The following is a 12195-nucleotide window of genomic DNA, read 5'->3' as shown; positions in this document are numbered from 1 at the left end:
TGAGATCAACTGGTTTTGGCAAACACTCAAGTAAAAAGCCAGCCTCCATGGGTACACCTACCTCTTGGATTCCCACTTTTACTAACTTTTTGGCCTTTTAGGATTTCTTACATTCTTGCTAGTGCATAGATTTTTTTTTAAGATTAAAAAAATAAATATTTTATATTGTCTGTTTACTTGTTTTCAGTGGGAGGATTTGTCAAGGTCCAGAAACTGAAGTTCATCTATTCAGTCTGGAGAACTTGTGGCATCCTCATGAGATAAGGGTCTTTTATTATTGACAGCTTAGTAGCCACATTTTAGTGGGGGAATGGGAGAGGGATGACATAGGAAAGATTCCTGTATTAGGAAGGTTGATATGTAGATAACCTTTTGGGTCTATTTCATTATGAAAGTATATAGTTTTAGCTAAAGTAATCATTTTTTTGTTTCTCTTAGGAATTTACTATTTTGAACTGGACTAATATTATCGAGTGACATTTATATCTGGTTCCCCTAAGAATAGAAATTGCAAACATCTGTCAATTATTAGAAAACATTGAATCTGCACTAGAAGTCATCTTAATCCACCCTGTGGTTCTGAAAGCACGTTCTTTATCTGAAATTGTTGAACAAAATTAGATTGGCACTTTAGCCCCTGCTCTAATGTAAACACAATGCAATATTTATAGATGGTTGGCATTCTTTGAGAGATGTTGGGCTTTTCAAGTAAAAATCAGTTAATACACCCCAGGGACTTAATTTTTTTCTGTCGAGGATTTTCTGTAAAGCCCGTTCTCCTTTCTCCATCTGTCCAACTTTGTTTCATCCTTTAAGATCCAACTTGGTGATCTTTAGTTTTCTTCCCACTGTGACTGTCAGTGGACACAATGTCAGATGAGCCGTACTGTTTCAAAGACCTGTTTCTGCCTTCTTTGGTCTAGTTCTTTTGGCTTTGAGGAGGGTATTTGAAAGAAATGAAAAATTTCGATGACTTAATAAAAAGTGTGTTTGAAATATAGAGCAATCAGCTTCCCGTTGACTAGGTTAAGAACTCTCTTCAGTGCAGCTCTGGAATAAATGATTTTTTTCTGTTACAAAAATAACTTCCCGTTAAATAAAGCAGTTTGCGTAGCGCCATCTCTGGACTCAGGCACATGGAGGAATTCACAAATTTATATGTACTGTGGGCCTGTTCATGTGCATATTATTCATTTTAATTGCACTGGAGAAATGTCAGATGTGGAAATGGCACTTAATAACCTGACGTGTACATTAATGCTTTGCAGATGCAAGTTTAAGGGACTGCACAGAGCAGTGAGAATTGCCACCTAGCAGCAAGAGAAAGGATTTTGAAAGCCCATGTTTGCTTGGGACATACACTGTCATAACAGAGATGTAATAGTAAGTTTGTATGGAGACTTGAGCATCCTTTCGGAGCACTACAAGTATTTTCTCTCTGGTTGGTTGAAGCAGCTGTCTAGTGAGGGTGGAATCAGAAAGCGCTTCCCCTCTCAGGTTCGTGGGTGGGCCCACTGCATTGGCTGGAGTCAGGGTTAATGAGGCTGCCCCAGTCAGTGAGTAGATTCCCAAGAGAGCCAGCCCCTTAAAGTAATGGTTCTCAAAATTTTTAGTTTCAGGACCCTATAAGAACCCTTAAAAATCACTGAGGAGGTCCTAAAAACTTACATATTAATTCATTTACAAATAACAATGATAAATGCATTACATATTAACATCAGAGCAGTGATACCATCACATGTCATATAACAGGTGGAAAATTTCACTGTACAATCATGAGAGAATGAGTGAAAAAAAATCATATCCTAGTATCATTATGAAAAGGATTTTGACCTCAAAGACCCCCCTGAAAGGATCTTAAGGGACCATGTGGCTAAAAATTTAAATTGAGAGAGAGGCAGGGGCAGGGGGGAGGAATAGCCAGCTAGCCTGGAAGTCCTCTTTCCAGGTTGCAAGCTAGCTACTGGTTTTCCTGCAAGAAGGGTTCTTGGAAGTGAAGTCAAAGGTCATAGTCTTAAACAAAGCTGTGCATGTTGACAGGTACACTGATAAGAGGGTGTGGAAGCTGGGTGGGAAATGCAGTTTTCATTCTTTTGGGACCTTGGCCATAAAAGCAGTTTCTCAGCAGGAAGTCATGCTAAGAGTTGGAGACATCATCCAACTCCTGCCAAAGGTGCAGGACAGCACTGAATGAGTATGTGCCCACCCCTCACCCCCACAGACCGGAGGAAGTCTCCCTGGGAGGTGACCGAGACATGAATCCCCTGGAGCCTGCTTGCCCACAGCTTGACCTGATCCAAAGCCAGAGAGACAGCCAGAGGAGGTCAGGGCACTCAAGATAATCCTGACATCAAACATAGAGACATACCACATGGGGTAGTTCCTATGATTGGGGAATTAATTCCATTTCAGACATCAATGAATCATGAGATGGAGGGTTTATGTAATTCTGCTAGTAAAGCAGAATGCTCTGAGGATATGCCAGTGACATTTTGGAAATCAGTATCAAGGAATCTAAGCTGGATGTTAAAACCCAAATCTGAAATGAACTATAAGAAGAAAGCTACTAAATATATAACAGACAAAAGTGGCCAAATTGATAACATAGTTCAGGATGATATAGTCAAAGTGGAGGAGATATAATTAGTCAATTATAATTATGTTTCTGACAAGTGATCTGAAAATCAAGAGGGAGTGCTCTTTCCTTTTCCCCCTTTTTTTATGCTCTCAAATAATCTTCGGGAACAGTTCTCCTTCCCTTGACTACAGGTTGTAAATATCTTGATGTGCCCAAAGTTAATTGCATTTTAAAAGTTAACTCCGATTTGAAGAAATTCAGATAAGCTGGAATGTGTTAGTCGACATTTTCCACAGATCCCAGGTTTCAAAGCTAGCTGTTTTGTAATGTCTAGTTCTCCTTTATGGCCTAGCAGCTCACAAGATAGAAAATGATGTTTCCTGCCATTTTATGCAGCCATATCCTGCTGGTTGACTCCCACCTCCAGAGTCATTAAGCAGCAAAAAACTTATCCTCTATTAATAGTGCCTCTGACTTATTCAGGGAAATCCTTAACCAAGATAAGTGGTGACTGTACCATCCAGTTTCTTCTCCTTCTCGCTTTTCTGTCTCTTTCCACCAGAGGTAAATCTTCCAAAACTTTGAAACTCGTGATCACTGTTAAAACATGCAGGGAAAATCAGATATTCGTACAGTTTCGTTGTGCTTGGGCTTAAAAATCAGAGATTAGCTTGGAACTGGGGTACTTCCAGTAAAGAAGGCAATGTGGTTATAATGGGTGTTCATTGGCTGGTCAGTGAAGCTGTCTATTCTGTGATCACCCAAGAAGTGTTTTAAAGATGCCTATTGGAATAGGGTCAAACTTCTCGTTTCTTGTTCCTGGGACTTCCCTCTCTGGGGTCTTGAGGCAAGGGTTTGTTTTCAGTATCTGCACCAAGCTGCCCCCTTCTTCGCACGGTTTCTTGGTAACGTTGAGACGTTCACCTTATCACCCCAACCGGAGATCTCTCCCTTGCTCACTTACCGTCCTGACAATCTCTACGTCCTGTCCAGCCCTTCTTCTCCATCCCCTCACCATTTACACAATTTCAGGACCTTCCTCCTGGCCTCTCTCAGCAACTCTCGCCTCTCTCAAATCTATCCTCCGTGAACACCAGAGGAATAGAATTGAGAAATGGGCCCATGGATGGGGAGAAGAAGGTGAGAGAGAGACTGTTTCTTTTCGTTGTAAGTGCTTCCGAATGGTTAAACTTTTTAACCATATATTTATAATACTTTGATGAAAGTGAATCAATTCATCATTCTTAATAACTGCAGAATGGTCTTAATGAAGATACTAAGATGACCATGTTATTCCTCTATTTGAGACCCTTTGATGAGAACCTATTGCTTATGTGATATCAACCTAACCACAGTTATATATCCCTGTGCTTCTGCACATGCTGTTCACTCTGCCAGGAACGTAGACGCTCTTGATCGGGCTTTTGGTCATTGGGTCAAAATCTTCTTCTCTGAATTGGGTTTGCACTGGACCCCGGGGCCCCACTGGCTTGGTTGTGACCGGCTGCCCAGTGGTGTTCTGCCCAGACTGAGCAGGGACAGGGCTGTCTTAATGCACTGGGGCGGGCTAATTAAATCCTTTGGGTCTTCCATCTGTTTCCCACAGCAGTCTGAGCTATCAGCTGAAGAAAGTCCAGAAAAATTAGGAACCTCCCAACTACATCATCATAAAGTCATTTCCTTGAACAAGCAGATTCTGCAGAAGACCAAACAACTGGAAGAGGTTAGTGTTTTCTTTTCATAATTTTATTCAAGTAAAATAAAACCATTCTTCAAGAAGAGAGACACTGGGGAAGGCGTTAAGATCTCCATGTCAGAATGGTCAAAGGAGATTCTAGAACAGGGGTCGACACTCGCAGGCCCTAGGGCAGTCCAGCCGCCACCTGTTTCTGTAAATAGTTTTATTGGAATACATGCACACTCATTTGTTTACATATGTTTTGTGGCTGTTTTCAAGCTCCAGTGGCAGAATTGAGACCTACAGAGCCTGAAGTATTTACTGTCTGGCACTTTATAGAGAATATTTGCCAACCTCTGTTCTAGAAGATCACAGGGCAAGAAGAGCATTTATTAATTCACAAAGGTTAGCTGAGCACCGCTGTGCTGGGCGCTGAACTAGGCCATGGTGGTGAAAGAAGAACAAGTTACGATCTCTGCTCTCAGGGGTCTGAAGGTAGTGATGAGGGGACATACTCTAGACAAATACATCATTTTTTTCTGTCTTTATAAATTTAAATGCTTCAGCTCATTAAATTTAAATTATAGGGATAATACAAGCTCACTGTAAATAAACAAAATAGTATAGAACTGTATGAAGTTAAAAATGGGAATCCCCTTGTACTCTCAACCAGTCCCATTCCCTAGAGCAACCCGCTGTTTCCTAGGCTTTGCAAGCTCTTACATATGCTCATTCACCTGGGGAGAGGGGGTTGTCTGGTTATAAAAATTGAGTTTGTTTTTCACTTATTTTATCACAGATATCTCTCTGTCAGTAATAGTAATGTCTAATAAGGACTTTCTTTTAGAGTAATTACAAAGTGCTTTTCAAAATTAACTCATTCAGGGACTTCCCTGGTGGCACAGTGGTTAAGGATCCACCTGCCAGTGCAGGGGGACACAGGTTCGAGCCCTGGTCCGGGAAGATCCCACATGCCGCGGAGCAACTAAGCCCGTGCGCCACAACTGCTGAGCCTGTGCTCTAGAGCCCTAAGGCCACAACTACTGAGCCCGCGCACCGCAACTACTGAAGGCTGCATGCCTAGAGCCTGTGCTCCGCAGCAAGAGAAACCACCGCAATGAGAAGCCCGTGCACAGCAACAAAGAGTAGCCCCTCTCACCACAACTAGAGAAAGCCCATGCACAGAAACAAAGGTCCACCGTAGCCAAAAATTAATTAATTATTTAAAAAATTAACTCATTCAGTTCACACAACATCCTTGTGAAGGAGGTACTATTATTACCCTCATTTTACAAATGAAGAACCTGAGACACAGAAGTGAAGCAGTTTTGCCTGTGGTCACACAGCTTATTAGCAGTGGAACCAAGACTGGAACCTATAGATCTACCTCATTCTTTCTGATGAAAGAACGTAGTATATATACACAGTATATATGTACTGTAGTTTATTTCACCTGTCCTCTATTTATGAGGTTTCTTCCCCAGGGATTTTTTCCCAGTTGTAAACTTATGCTACCATGCACGTCTTTGTACAGTCATCTTTGTGCAGATATGTAAATATTTCTGTAAAACGGATTTTAAGAAGTGGAATTGCTGGATCAAAAAAATATGCATTTTCAGTTTTTCTAGAAACTGTCAAATTATTCACCAATTGTTTTACTAATTGATACTTCTACCAATAGTATATGAGAAAATCCAAACTCTTTAAATCCAAGAACCTCTCCTACAAGGCCATGAGGGTAGAAAGTGACCAGGATTCTCCTGCGGCCTTGGTGTTGAGAACCACGGAGAGAGCCTTAGCCCAACAGAGAGATGGGAGGAGGAGTAAAAGAAGGAGGAGGAATAAAGAACATGGTCCAGTAGGGGAATATGCTGCCAGAGGCAGAGAGCAGGAAGGCAGCTAGTAGATAGCGGACAAGAAACCCGAGGTTGAAGAAAGAGGAATCCAGAAAGAAGTGTTAACTAGCAGCTGAAGTTTGGGGGGTAAGTCTCGGGGTTAATGATGAAGAAGAAGATGGAGATGGGAGAATCACGGAGGACTCCAGCAAGACAAAAACTTAGCTAAGCTATTGGGACAGCCCCTGTTAGAGAAAAGCTGGGCAGATCTGTGATTAGTTAAAGAGAAGAGGTGTCTTCCCTGTCAGGATCCAGCGCCCGTGTGTCTTTGTCGGTGACTCCTTCCTTCATGAGCAAGCGGACTCTTTCCTTGGCCTCCCCGGGGCCCATCTTTGGCCCAGCTCTTCTTATACTTTAATCCCCAGTTTACTGGTTCGGCTCCTTGAGGGAAAGGACTGTGCCGTGCTCTTTGCCTTCCACTGCACACCTCATCTGAGCAGAGCCTTGGGTAAATGTCAGATGGGTGGGTGGGTGCAGGGGAGAGAGGGGGGCAGGAAGGTGGGTGAAGCAGGTACGAAAATAGCAGGAACTCTTCCTGGTGCTTCAAGAGTTAAGTCATTAGAATTTCAAGAGAAAAACAAACTTTCTCCAGAAATGCCCTCATCTACTAGTGACACAGACAGGTTAATAACAGTCCTCATTGCACAGCTGGCACACTTTGAAAAGCAAGAAGCCAGAGCCCCCTGCTTCCCTCCTCTCTCTCTCCTGCCCTCTGCTTGAGGTGACTTCCTGAGAGGCCTGGCTGGAAATTCATCAGTTGTGGAGACTGGTAACTAGAAGCACAGTTTAAGAGTAATGATTTTTTTTTTTTTTTTTTTTTGCGGTACGCGGGCCTCTCACTGTTGTGGCCTCTCCTGTTGTGGAGCCCAGGCTCCGGACGCGCAGGCTTAGCGGGCATGGCTCACGGGCCCAGCCGCTCCGCGGCATGTGGGATCTTCCCGGACCGGGGCACGAACCCGTGTCCCCTGCATCGGCAGGCGGACTCTCAACCACCGCGCCACCAGGGAAGCCCAAGAGTAATGATTTTTGAAGGTGACATAATTCTTAATAGGTTGCTTACAGGTTCAAAGATGGACTGAGTTGGGAATTCCCTGGTGGTCCAATGGTTAGGACTCCATGCTCTCACTGCTGGGGCCCGGGTTCAATTCCTGGTTCGAGGAACTAAGATCTCCCAAGCCACACGGCACAGCCAATAAATAAATAAATAAATAATTTTTTTTAATGGGCTGAGTTATTTTGAAATAATCGTTGAGATACAAAATACAATTTCTCATTGTTAATTTGTACACCAGTAACAACCAAAGTGTCTGATGAGTCTAACTGTGGTTTTCTACCACATCCCCTTTTCAAAAGTAGAAATGTACAAACGCTTTGAGCTTTGAATGGAATGTTTTCAGATATCTAAGTTCATAGACAGCACAAGATATACCTTTTTTGTAAGGAAAAGGGAAATGACATTTTTGAGATGTAAGTTTACGATTGTATAACTTGGAGCAGTAAAGGTAGTTCATTTTCTTTCTCCGCATGTTGAAGTCCTGAATCCTTTCTTCTATCTGGCATTGTCTGCCATCCAGTCAAATTCTATGCTAGATTCTTGAGTGCAGCAATGCAGTTTGTATCCTGTGAACGGGATACATGGACCATGTGCTTTATTCCTTCTCCTTCTTTTACTCCTCCTTCCATCTCTCTGTTTGTTAACTGAAGTGATTGTAGCCATACAAAGAAGTCAGACCTGAATTTGAACCCAGTCCTTATCAGTTATCAGCTACGAAACTTTAGTAAAGTAACTTAACCCCTCTGAGTCTTTATTTCCTCCTATGTTAAATAAGGGTAATGTCTTCGTCCATTGAATGTAGTAAGGATTCACTGTTAGAATTTACGCAGGAAACCTAGTATATCACCTGACATGTAGTTGGTGCTAATTGAGTCAAAAACGTCTATATTTGTTTAGTTTAAATCTTTCTGAGCTTCCATTTTCTCATCTGTGAAATGTGGATACCTCCCAAATCTGTGCCATTGTGAGGCTCAAATGAGAACAGATGTCTTTTATCTTTCGTTTACAGCTGCAGGCAAGTCGTACCAACCTACAAGCCAGATATGAGGAAAAAAAGAAAACACTGACAGAGGTGAGCAGGTTTCCTTCCTCCATGGGTCTTGTTGGTAATCGTTTGACCTGCAACACTGATGGGATGCCTGCATCATCAGTCCGTGTGGAGGGGTCACCATCCCCTTCTCAGGGCTCAGGTCCATCTGGGGACAAAGGACAATCACATGGTAGCGCATGACTCGAGCCATAAGTTTATCCACACTGCCGTGTTCTAAACCATCAGAGTCTGGGTGGGAGAGGTCGCTGTGGGCTGCAAGGGTCCGGGAAGCTTCCTGAGGACAGTGGGCCTGACAGACAGGCAGGGCGGCCACGTTGAAGAACACGGTGGGTCATTCACGGCAAAGGGCCTCTGCTCCAGAACACTGGATTCCGTGAGAGAGAGGAGGTTTCTTTTTGTGAGATGACACGACTACAGAGGGTATAATTCGTTGTTCACAATTGCCGGTGATCTCCTAGGCGGAATGGAAGAGGGGCTGTGGGTCTGTTTGACCTTGTGGTCCGTGTCCTGACCCAGATGGTGACTGTGCGGTCCTCCATCAGCATCACAGCATACTTACCTCCCACTGGCGACTGCCTCAGAAGCCAGGCGAGGAAAACAAACATTTGTGGTACTAGCTCTGTCATGCGAGGAATTTAGTTCTTTTTACTTCTGTCCCTCTTTCCACGGAAAGTGAATCCTCACCCAGGTCTGAAGAGCTCTCCCCATTGTGATTTTCGTGCTCGGGCTACAGCTGTACTTTACAAGGGCCTCGCTGCGAGGGCCCCACCTAGTGCTTTCTGGACCATGTGGAAGCGGGACTGGCCTTCAAAGGCATCTCTGAAGCCAAGGCAGTCCCTTTTTTTTTTTTTTTAATTTCGCATGAAATTTGCCCATTTAAAATTGTCACTTATCCAGCAGTATGCAGCACTTAGTTCACTGCTTTGCTATAAACCTGACAAAGCTTTGTAATTCTGACCTGGACTGGTGGCTTCAGTTATTGTCAGAATGTTTGAAAAGGGCAGACGCAAGATGACAATTAGAGGAATTTTTTAAAAATTCTTTCTAAAGGTGCCTGTGTTGCATTTGGACACATCAGCTTTCTTTACACTGTTCTGTGACTCCATTCCTTCTGGATTAGATGGCAAACTCCTGGGGTGGAACCCCTGCAGCTGTCCTACTTTTCATGCTACACAGTCCCTGGCTTGAAGTTTGCCAAGTCATGGATCCATCTTTCTATAACAATCTGGAAGAGATTAAAGGCAAAACATCTTCATATCAATTTCCCTAAACACTTAACTGTCTTAGGATATAAATCCAGAATGGTTATCAAGTCACTTTTGGTATTAAACACTAAATCAGATATTTTTTGAACCCTGTACATGTGCTAGAAAGGTGGAAGGTATGAGTTAAGTCAATAGTAGGAGATAGTCTTCCTGTCCTCACATAATAGTAACAGCTAACATTACAGTGTGCTGGGTGTGCTCTGGGCACATCATTTGTATTAGTCATTGAATCTTCATAACAACCCTGGCAACACACTGTTGATATCCCTGTTCTGCAGCTGGAGAAACTAAAGCAGAGGGGCCGTTCAGATTCCACTGCTAACAGTCCGGCACCACTGACCTCTTAGCGAGCTTGCTGTCCAGGAGGGCAGTCAAACTAATTCCCATCTAGAAAAACGGGAGGCTCTCCAAAACCTAGTGCTGAACAGCTTATAGAGAAGACAGATTTGGTCAGAATCCTGAACACTGTGAACCTGAATCAGTAATGAGCTTTGCCTTTGGGCCTCAGTCTTCTCATCTGTTCAAGGCAAGGACTGGGCAGAATGAGCACTCTGAGCCCTTTCATGCCAGTGTGCCCAGGTTTTACCTGTTCAGCAAAACCTGCCTTGCAGGATAACCTAGTAGCACTGGAAAACAGGGAAGATCTGCCTTCCCAGTAAACTTAGGCAAAGTGAAGCAGAGCACGGAAGGCAGAGGACAGACGGGAGCCCTGACGTGTGGCCGGGGGTTGGGGGCTGCCGCAGGCCCCTGCGTTAGCGGAGGCCCCCAGGTTCTAGCCTGTGCGCTTGCAATTTCAGCAATCACAGCTTTGATTTTGTACGTGAGAGGTTAATTCTGTTTTTAATATGCAGTATCCTCTCCTGCCTCTCTGAGGGCATTAACTGTGTCTGAAGTTTTTCTTGATCTATAAACTATTCCTTCAGATCAGAATTCATTTGTTGAATTGAAACATTTTTTATGGTTATATCTGAATATATAATTGATATATTATTATATATATATAATTTTTTATTATTATATATATTATATATAATTGATATATATAAAAGAATTGATAATTCTTCATGGTGTGCTTACTGTTGATTCTGAAATTTTCTGTGACCAACTGTATGGGTTCTGTGTCCATTTGGTGCAGTGACTATTCTGGAAGGTTGGGTCCCACTATTTGGTGGGATCAGCCAGTGGTACCTGTTGTTCGGGGCTGGGGCACTGTGTCTGCTGCCGAGTGTTGCCAGCTCTCTGGGGGCTGCCCTGCCTCTGGGACCCATGCGCCAGCCCTTGGGTTAAGGGAGCCAGGCTTCACTGCGTAGCCCGCTGGCTCATCCTGATACAGACCCCAGCCCTGCACCCCAGGCCTTCCTGCGTCCTCTGGGTCCACACGGCAGTCCTCCACAGGCCCTTCCTGTCTGCTGCCATCTTCCTTGTCCCCGAGGTACCCACCTCCTGTGATCCAGCAGAATCGCCTGGACTTGAGGCAAGAGGAGCTCGCTGCAGCTTGTGTTTGGTCTTCCATTTTCAGCTGGAACTCTTAGAACTTCTTTAACTTGTTTTTTTTTAATGGGTAACCCATTCACATGGTTCAAAATTCAAGAAGTATGAAGGGTGCTCCCCCTGTAACCCAAGCAAACAGCTACTCTCTCCAGAGGGTAACCAGTCTCTTGTGAATCTTTTCAGAAAATTTTCATGCATGTACAAATAACATGTAGGTTCTTTTATACCTGTGTACATCCGATGTGTACATTCCTTTACACACATTGGAAGCACATTGGAATCATGGTTTTATATGTTGTTTTCTTCAACCAACAGTAGATGTTAGAGATCATCATAAAAGAGCTGTTTATTCTTTCTTTTTTTAATAGCAGCTTAGTATTCTATTGTGGGATAGATCTGCACACCTTAAAAATTAAAATCTGAATTTCTTTAAAATTTCTTTTTTAAAATCCCCCAACTGTCTGACTCAGAAAGAGAAAGTGGAATTTTTCAAGATGGGAGATTTAACCCTGCCCCTGTCAAGCAGCCATGATAGTGGTATCCTGAAATTGAAACCCAGGTCTGTCTCTCACAGCCACTGTTGTTATTTACCTCTTCCTCCTGAAAGACACCTGCTGTCAGCATTACTTTTGGCTTTCCACCCATTTGCTGCTGTGATTTAAAGGTATTGCCTTTAAGGTCTCATTTACCAACAGAATGTGTCAAGAAGGGTCTGGTTTTGACCTTTCCATGCTGTCCCTCCACCCCCATCGTCTTCCTCTCGTCCACCTATTTTCTCAACATACAGCCAAATCCAGTGGGCTGTCAGGAAAGGGGTGCAGGTGTGAGCCGGGAAGGAGAGGACGTCTCCTGTCCCCACAACGTGCCTCCTTGTCTCCCGCAGCTCAAGAATTACGGTGAGAAACTGGACAAGGAACAGGCCGCCCTTGAGAAGGTAGAAGCCAAAGCTGACCCAAGGTAAGAGGGTTCAGCATGTGCTTATTCTCTCCGTGAAGCTCTCTGGTGGTTTGAGCACCGGGCTGAGGAGCTGGGGGTCATTGCTGCTGGCCCCGTGCCGCTCAGTTACTCCACCGCTGATCTGGGCCGTGACTGTTGCCCAGGGGGTTCTGAGTTAGCCTCCTCTTCCCCGCCCCCCAGTTCCCCCTGGGGTCAGGAACAGCTCGTTTTGTGTTTTGTTTTTCTG

At 43.8% G+C, this 12195-nt stretch overlaps 1 protein-coding gene across 1 annotated transcript in view; it reads left to right on the top strand.

The window, feature by feature from the left end:
* Positions 1-12195, top strand: part of CCDC93 (CCC complex scaffolding subunit CCDC93) — an 88071-nt gene that overhangs the window by 53360 nt on the left and 22516 nt on the right. Inside the window, exons 12-14 of the mRNA XM_082658006.1 lie at positions 4185-4301; positions 8215-8277; positions 11896-11969. Coding sequence (XP_082514132.1) covers positions 4185-4301; positions 8215-8277; positions 11896-11969 — 254 coding nt within the window. The remainder of the gene's footprint in view (positions 1-4184; positions 4302-8214; positions 8278-11895; positions 11970-12195) is intronic.

Source organism: Grampus griseus, assembly GCF_964374135.1.
Source record: "Grampus griseus genome assembly, chromosome: 7".
Lineage (NCBI taxonomy): Eukaryota > Metazoa > Chordata > Mammalia > Artiodactyla > Delphinidae > Grampus > Grampus griseus.
The sequence above is the reverse complement of the archived record's forward strand: the minus strand, read 5'-3'. Positions and strand labels throughout refer to the sequence as shown.